The following is an 8988-nucleotide window of genomic DNA, read 5'->3' as shown; positions in this document are numbered from 1 at the left end:
CTCTGTCTATGAATTTCAGAGTTGTTATATTTCCCCAGCCCCATTCCTCAGCTTTTACCGAAACAGTTGCAGAGAATATGCTTTGTTATTGTTTCAACTGCTGATTGGCGCTTCAAAGAGCCAATCTGCTGTTGCTACATCCATTTTTGGACTTATAATTAAACATTGGCAGGAATAACCTTTGTTGTTGTTTCAACTGCTAATTGCCACTTTAACCTTAACCCTCATTTCTAAACCTGACTTTATGTCATATGTGTATCAGGGTGAATATTTAGAATATTGAGGTTATGTGTCCTTACTGAAAGGATAAGAGATTTAAAATGGACAAAGTTGCCATAACAACGTTCAACATTTTATTTCCTCCATTGCAACACAAGAAAGGTCACCATCTTACCTTCTTAGTCATCTATGCTGTTGCTCATCACACGTGAGGAGAGAGACTTTCAAACATATTTATGGGGTTTATTATGACACATTTTTCCCTAAAAATAACAATCCACATAAGTTAATTCCAAATATTTTTTCTGAAAAATATTCCATATGTCACACAAGTCTTCCTTGTCTGTAGAGTACCAGGATGTCCATCAGGCAAGGTGGTATGAATGGAATGGACTCCTATGGTCTCAATTCTGATCTGCAACATTATTTCCTCAAGCCCCGTTTGCTCCTGGTCCCCTTGGTACTGAGAAGAGACACAAGGTTAGCACTGTTATGTCAACCAGGCCACCCACCAGCCAAGAAGACAAGTATGTCTCCAAGTGAATCCACACTCAAGCCACCTAATTACATTGCTTGAGAGGTTGGCACTGCAAGGTATGAGTGTGAAACCCAGTACTATACCAATAGGTAAACCCAATAGGGAAAGAAAGAATTCAGAAAACAAACAATCTTACCAAGTGTTTGGCTTTGTTGTCAATGGCAATTGGTTTACCCTTCTCAGATATACTGCTATACTACAGAAACATGGATTGTATAGTAGTTAGAATGAAGAGTCAGCCTAACCATTGTGGTCTGATCCCCAAGATGCGTGTACCACTGATGCGGAACAGCTTACAAGGGGAGACATCGCACGTTTCATATGCATTATCAACGGAACCTGCCACGCCTTCTCCTCCTGAAATATGTTACCTTCATATGAAGCCATGTTCAGTGTTTTTATGTGTGTAAGCCCCCAGGCATGTGTAGCATGGTGCAGATCATGTCCCCATACCCTGGCAGTGGTTGTTTGAATGTGATGCCCCTTTAGAGAGAAGCCAGTAAAGGCTGTTGAAAGCAATGTGTCATGAGACAGGGATTAAGCAAATTCATAGAGCTTGACTCTGCCACTGAGAATAACTGCGTACTCATTTTATGTAGCTACTCTGGTGAGTGATCTTTTTGCTTTATGCTGGCAACCAGCCAGCCCATTACTCATTTTTCTACATTTACATTTTAGTCATTTTGCAGACGCTCTTATCCAGAGCGACTTACAGTAGTGAATGCATACATTTCATTTCATACATTTCATACATTACTTTTCTGTGCTGGCCCCCCGTGGGAATCGAACCCACAACCCTGGCGTTGCAAACACCATGCTCTACCAACTGAGCTACAGGGCTACTCCACATCGCCACATGTACTATGCCACAACGTGTGATTTCAGCATTCGGTTCACCTCCCCAGATATTAAATTACACACTGATGTTTTAGACAATATCGATAGTATTGATTAACACCCAGATTGAACTGGGATTAAGTCTGGCAAATTGGTGCAGGTCTGAAACCATTGAGAAATAGCCATTTCATCCAACAGTGTGGGGCCCGCAGCCTTATGATTGCTGTTTCATGTCCTTCTTAGGACACGTACTGACATACTCAGGCTAGTTTACTAGAGTCTGGGAAATAAAAAAACTGTCAGATCAGACCCAAATATAGTGTCTTCAGAGGTATCTGAAGGTAGGTCTGTTTAGAATACCAGTGTTAAGTCTTCTGTGTTTTATTGTGGGGCGTATTACTAGTTGTGACCTCACAGGTAGATTTGGGGCCTTTCAGCTGTTGCAGTTCCATTGTGTGTGTGTGTGTGTGTGTGTGTGTGTGTGTGTGTGTGTGTGTGTGTGTGTGTGTGTTGACGTGCATGCTTGCATTTGTTGTTCAGGCGCCCTATAGGCTGTTCTCTTCTCAGACCATTTTCTTTAATTAACCCCCAGGCCTTTGTTGTCTGGATCCCGGTGGGCTGGGTGTGCAACAGCGCCAGCCCCACTCAGCCCCTCTCAGTCAGTTCCTCTCAGCCTGCAGCTGTTAGTAGAGTCACTTCAAACAACTGGCAACAGGCGGAGGGTGGAGGGGATGGAAAGACAGGAGGGGGCAGAAACTTGATTAGGCTCAAGGTGAGCCTCTACATTGGGACGGCTTATCAGTCTTAGCAGGGTATTATCACTACTGGAAGGAAACTAGGCAGAATATCGAGAGTTTACAAATACGATTAAGAAATGACAAGATATAAAATATAGGAGGAAATTAGGATTCTTGGAATGTGTTGTGTATGTTTAAGAAGCATATAGAAGTGGAGGCTCCTCAGAGAAGGAAGGGCAGGACCATCCTACTAAGTGAATTTCAAGAACATGTGAAAAATTAAGAAAGTTATCCTTTAAAGAGAAAACTATACTATATATATTAATGTCAGCAAATAACTATTTAAAACACACTGTTTTGCAATGGTCTACAGTATCCTCAACAGCACCCTCTAGGGTAGCACCATAGTGTAGACGGAGGACAGCTAGCTTCCGTCCTCCTCTGGGTATATTGACTTCAATACAAAACCTACGAGGGAGGTTTTCACCCCCTTCCATAGACTTACATTGTAATCATGACGACTTCCGGAGGATGTCCTCCAACCTATCAGAGCTCTTGCAGTATGAACTGACATGTTGTCCATCCAATCAAAGTAGCAGAGAATGACTCTAGTGCTGAAAGCATAAGCTACAGCTAGCTAGTGCTGCAGTGAATAAAGTGTGGTGAGTAGTTAACTCAAAGAGAGAGAAAGTTTTGAACAAATTAATTTCTAAAAACATTAAGGAGAAGCAGTTTACCTTTCACTTACTTAGCTAATACAGCTCATTTAGCCTACTCAACAACCTGACTCAAACAGAGAGTAATGCTATTTATGTCAGCTAGCTGGCTAAGGCTATCCAACACGGCAACTCTTCCAAGTCAAGGTAAGCTTTCAGTTTTATACATTTATTGCCCCGGGGCCCTCTGGTGTAACTGGTAAACTGCTTCTGTACACTGTAAAATGGAACAAAACAGGGAGGGGACCTACCTTTGTCCAATAGAAACTCTTGTTTTAGTTTTCCATTTTGCAACTGTTAAGATGAATGATTACTCCCCAGCGGGCTAGATGCATGCAAGACTGTGCAAGGCGGTATTGTATGTGTCACTATCTGTCACCTTGATGGCCCCAATTTGTCTTTCAACGTGTGCACCTATGTTATAAACATGAATTTGTGTGCTAGGTTGTAGCAACCTCATGATCGGTATAGGCAAATTGAAGTATCATGTAGTAGCCTAAACCTACCAATGTTAGATTGAGCTGGGTGAATGGAATATGAATGATAGTCATCCAATATGCTGTAATAGTGAGGTCTGCAGAACGCATCACCGGGGGCAAACTACCTGCCCTCCAGGACCCCTACACCACCCGATGTCACAGGAAGGCCAAAAAGATCATCAAGGACAACAACCACCCGAGCCACTACCTGTTCACCCCGCTATCATCCAGAAGGCGAGGTCAGTACAGGTGCATCAAAGCTGGGATCGAGAGACTGAAAAACAGCTTTTATCTCAAGGCCATCAGACTGTTAAACAGCCATCACTAACATTGAGTGGCTGCTGCCAACATACTGACTCAATCTCTAGCCACTTTAATAATTACTATCACTAGTCACTTTAAACTATGCCACTTTATATAATGTTTACATACCCTACACTACTCATCTCAAATGTATATACTGTACTCTATACCATCTACTGCATCTTGCCTATGCCGTTCGGCCATCACTCATCCATATATATTTTTATGTATATGTTCTTATTCATTCCTTCACACTTGTGTGTATAAGGTAGTTGTTGTGAAATTGTTAGAGTACTTGTTAGATATTACTGCATGGTCGGAACTAGAAGCACAAGCATTTCGCTACACTCGCATTAACATCTGCTAACCATGTGTATGTGACAAATAACGTTTGATTTGATTTGAATAGAAATAAGGCCACGCTCCTCCCTAACTTCAAACGACACCGACCGCCACTGGTATCTAGGTCATGTCTTTTGTACTTACACTTTCTGATGATCGCTGACTCGATTCCTGAGTACGGTGACCTGTATAAATGAGAGTTTTGACAGTAAATACAACCATCTACACACACAATACATGTTAATGTTTTTAAATGTATGTCAATTGTAAAGTCTTTATGTTGTTGTCTGTAATGTCTTTTTCGTTATGTGTCGAACCCCAGTAAGACTAGCTGTCGCTAATGGGGATCCTAATAAATCAAATCTTTAATCAACATCTAACATATGTCTTTTTATTTCTCTTGGATCACAGCCAATTGACTGTTCTATGCCTCCCTGTCAAGTCCATTGAGATATAGTTTATCAGATCTTGAATGAACTCTAGTTATAAAGAGGGTGAGGTTTTGTGGTGTTGTGCATGTTAATTTATACGAAAGCAGTATTTCAATCTCTACTCATGTCACAGGAGGTGTTAGCAAGGCTGGTGTTTATTTAAAAAAAAAGCATGCTTATACTTTCACGTGAATCATATGCACATATCATTTTTTTCATTTCAGTTTGATGCTATATCCTAAAGTCTAGAATGAAAAGAAGGTGGCATAATCTTACATCATATTTCTGTCGTGAGTGTTTGTACTGGAGATCAAATTTCTCTGCCTCAAGTTGATGTATCCACTTCCACAGTTCAGTAGCCTTCTCTCTATATGAGGGAGAGAGTGGAAATAATCGAAAATAGCGGAAATTAGGACAATCCTATAATGCTGCTCAGTGGTAAACTGAATATCTGTAGCATAATGAGAGAGTAGTCATTCATCTCGTTAGGGTGAGATTATAACATTATTAATTATTGAATACTACCCCTTTCATACTGTATATTATCACTACATGCCAGTGTAAAAAAAAACATACCTTAGTTTGTCCTCTTTGAGATGGTCAATATTCAGCTCCTTATGTCGTTCACTTAAGATCGCTCTCTTCTTCTCTCGCTCTGTTTTCTTTTTTGGCCCACCTTTCTTTTCTGTCTGTAGTTACAGTATAACGAGATGTACAGATATTAGCTATAAATTAGACTCTGGTAACAATTCAGAAAGTCGGGTGCTGTATGGGTGTTTTTGGATGATTTCTGTCACCTTGTACCCGCTGAACTGCAAGTTGGTGAGGACCTTTTTTTTCTTGGCGTCATCCTCCGCTTTCTTCTTAAATTCCTCTTCCTCCTTTCTTGCCTTTTCCTCCTGGAGATGCGAGGGAAAAATACAACATTACCACAGTTGTCCTACTTTCTACTAATGTGCGGTGTTCATGCTGTCCATTGCCGTTCCTTGTGTTGCTATGGGGATACTCACGTTTATTCTGTTTTGACGCTCCTTTTCTTTCTCTGTTCGGATCCTCACTTGCTCTGCTCTCTCAGACCTGCGCTTCTCCTGAGATACAGAGGGGATAGTATTAGATTAGTTATAACCCCATCACACAGATATCCAGTGGTGTAAAGTACTTAAGTAAAAATACTTTAAAGTACTACTTAAGTCGTTTTTTGGGGGTATCTGTACATTCTGAATACAGAATGATGTAACAGTATCTCACAATACGATCAGTGAGGTTGATGAGCTCCTCTTCTTCCTTCTTGCGACTCTCAAAATGAGCCTCGATAAGTGTCTGCAGCTCAGTCAGGTCCTTCTCCATACGCTTGCGGTGGATATCCTACAGGCAGGACAGGTTCAAGGATGAGAGGTCAGAGGACAGGGTGAGAAGACATGCAGGGAGGACATGGTTAGTTGCTCGAGGTAGAAGTTGCACTTAACCACAGATCTAGGATCAGATAACCCCTACAACTCCATCCTAATCTTAACCATTAGGTGATGAAACAAAATATATGTCAGTGGTTAGGGGGAACTTAATCCAACTCCAGGTCAGTATAGGTCCTTATATTCAGTATACTTGTGTTGCTACAGTGAGGCAAACTGACATCAAAGTCCACTTTCTCTCCATCTGGGATTTTGGGAGGCACCAGGCTGGTCTGAGGCATGAAGGCTGGTCTGAGGATGATACAAAATACATCAGTTTTCTCTTGGATGTGAAAAATTTCCTAAACTGAGTTCAGATTATCCATATTCATTTTGAATCTTACTTTGGTTTAGGTTTTGCCCAACCTTCTTCCCGAGTGGGAAAAAGGAGAACTCAGTTAATGACACAGTTAAATGTACTTGACAGAACACTGCAAAACTGGTCAATGTTTAACTTTCACACACAAATGTAACTTTCACACATTCTTTCATAACCAGGTATTGATTGATAAGCCTTTACCTACCTCCATCCTCCTGCTCCTCCTCGGCATCTGGTAAAAGAAGCCAGGGTCAATACAATGTCAACTATGACAGACGTGAAAAGGTGCCGAGAGCAGAGACTGAAATAGAGCCATGATAAGACCAATGGAAGCCCAGGGGGACAGCGGTGATAAACCAGATTAGAAAAAGGTCTGTGACCTGCTTGATCACCCCTCCCCACCCCAGCCCCTGCTCACATCTCTCCTCTGCTGGCTGTGTTGTACCTCATTCATACGGTCCTTTCTAACACATGCCCCGTCATGCATGTCAAGCAGTGATGTTTTTTACCACCAAGAATGTGGTTTTTCAAAAAAACAAATACTATAGCTTCCATTTTCTAAATACAATTTTGGATTTAATATTAAATAGAGCAAAGTGCTCACCTTGTTATCTTTAATTTAACCTGACCTCATTATAAAAAATAAAAAAAAGTAACCTTTATTTAACTAGACAAGTCAGTTAGGAACAAATTCTTATTTACAATGACTTGCCTACCCCGGCCAAACCCGGACGACGCTGGGCCAATTGAGCGCCGCCCTATGGGACTCCCAATCACGGCCGGATGTGATACAGCCTGGACTCAAACCAGGGACTGTAGTGACGCCTCTTGCACTGAGATGCAGCCTTAGACCGCTGCGCCACTCGGGAGCCCTGATGTCAAGAGCCATGTAGAGCGTTGAACCCTACTATTCTATTCCAGCTTGAGAATATACATAATTGCATTTCACTGAAACAGCCATGCTGTCAGGATCAATACACACAGGTGAAAAATGTGTGTGTATACAGTATGTATAGTTGTTACTGTCCGTGTTACTATGCTAGCTAGCTTGCATGCATGAGCACAAGCAGTACTACATTCTACCTCCTCCTTCTCCTCAGCAATCTGCTCCTCCACTTCGTCTGTTGCAAAGCCAGCGCATATTGTGAGAGCAGAGCAGTCATTCTCAAGCCAAGACATGGGCATACAGAGGAGGAATATAAGCAATGCACTAACTAGAAAGGCAAAGTAGTAATTAAAGGCAGCATTCTATTTTTCTTTTAATCAAATAAATTATTTCTGCCAGTTTGTCAACCCTTATTCTCACACTGTGAATTGACTGAGTGTAACAGCACAGCTGCCTTTTATTCCCTCATAGGATTGGTGTCCTCAATGTGAACAGCACTCCAGGTAGAGTGATACAGCTCTCTAAAGCTCTCTCATTGTTGCAGTCAGTGCATTTCATGCCTGAATATCAAAGGTCACCATTCATTCCTCAGTCCGAGTGCCAGTCACAGCACAGCAGTCGGTAACACTGACTCTGTTGCTCCACTTAGAGGGAAACATGAACCACATCACCAGGAGTTCTATCTCGGCCAAGAGTGGCATTGTGCATCTTTCCCCTAGGGTCCCCATTTCTGGACTACCTGACCCACATAGCACTATAACACCAACTCTAACGCCACATGAGGATGAGACATGTGCTTGTTGAAGTCAAGGACAGCCGCGCTGAAGCCCAACAGCATGGCGACAAGACGGGACAGAAATAGAGATAGGTGATGGGTACCCAGGCACCAGAATACCTTTCATGTAAAAAAATCATAATAAAACAATTCCCCAGGGAACATGCTTAGGGGGCAGGCAGAGAGAGGCAAGGAAGGGAAGTGGGGTTAGGATGGTCGACCTGAGGGCCAAAGACAAAAGTTGTCTGTGTGGCGCAGAAGCTTATACCACAGCGGTTGCTATACAGTAGTCCCATGCCTAATTTATGCATTCTTGTGGAGACTCCAGGGGCTTAGTGGACCCTGCTTTTTTGGTGACTCAAGCTGTAGAGGAAGCTGTGGTGTGTAAAAAGGGTAGCAAAGTGGCAGAACTAATAATTGCTTCAAAGTTTTAATTCAGACAATTCAATAATGCCAGTTTACATTCAATATAATAGTATTACATTATTGGGTTTTTATAGTAAACAGCCTACTAAATTCACTGGTTCTGTAAGATATTGTTTGTAATACATACCAACAATATCCTCCTCTCCTTCTGACCACATGCACAGAGAAGGAAGATCATTAGGTACAGTACCAGCCACATGTGAAAGCAGTACATGAACACAACAGCAGCATGGACCACTATGTAAACAAACAATAATAAATCAGTATAAAGTATACTTTACACTAAACTGTATTTAGACACTCACATTCGCAATTAGTTGTGCCTAGATTATTCTTAAGCGTTCTGTAAAAATCATATACTGTGTATTGGCAATGGATGAAATAAAATTCGAAACGATTTTCACTATCCCCCATGATGAAACGTTGACATACCTGTAGCTGCACCTGAGCCCTTACTGCGTAAAGTATGTCTTCATTCACAGTATGTTTATCAGCATTTAGTTATGTTGTTTTTCCCCAAGATAAAATTTGA

The 8988-nt window shown here is 41.6% G+C and overlaps 1 protein-coding gene across 2 annotated transcripts; it reads right to left on the bottom strand.

Annotated features, from left to right (window-relative positions):
* Nucleotides 1–340: 340 nt before the first annotated feature.
* Nucleotides 341–8629, bottom strand: tnnt2b (troponin T type 2b (cardiac)). 2 transcript variants are annotated; one of them, XM_014166069.3, is made up of 11 exons: nucleotides 8584–8629; nucleotides 6575–6601; nucleotides 6395–6419; nucleotides 6233–6302; nucleotides 5851–5967; nucleotides 5613–5690; nucleotides 5400–5501; nucleotides 5179–5291; nucleotides 4879–4969; nucleotides 4316–4356; nucleotides 341–682 (listed from the first exon to the last, which is right to left on the bottom strand). In XM_014166069.3, exons 1-11 carry the CDS (start codon nucleotides 8612–8614, stop codon nucleotides 643–645), a joined length of 735 nt encoding a protein of 244 aa, XP_014021544.2. In that variant the 5' UTR covers nucleotides 8615–8629; the 3' UTR covers nucleotides 341–642. The 2 variants fall into 2 exon arrangements, with proteins under 2 accessions (XP_014021544.2, XP_014021545.2); XM_014166070.3 differs by having other exon boundaries at nucleotides 6395–6416.
* Between the last annotated feature and the right edge of the window lie 359 nt (nucleotides 8630–8988).

This window comes from Salmo salar, chromosome 22, assembly GCF_965601325.2.
Source record: "Salmo salar chromosome 22, fSalSal1, whole genome shotgun sequence".
Classification (NCBI taxonomy): domain Eukaryota; kingdom Metazoa; phylum Chordata; class Actinopteri; order Salmoniformes; family Salmonidae; genus Salmo; species Salmo salar.
This window is presented reverse-complemented; position numbering and strand designations above follow the sequence as displayed.

Coding starts and splice junctions, on each gene's coding strand:
- tnnt2b (XM_014166069.3), bottom strand. CDS start 8,614: ATGTGGTCAGAAGGAGAGGAGGATATTGTTG. Junction 6,602..8,583: donor AGGAGAGGAGGATATTGTTG/GTATGTATTACA, acceptor TTCTTTTACCAG/ATGCCGAGGAGGAGCAGGAG. Junction 5,502..5,612: donor AGCGTCAAAACAGAATAAAC/GTGAGTATCCCC, acceptor TCGCATCTCCAG/GAGGAAAAGGCAAGAAAGGA.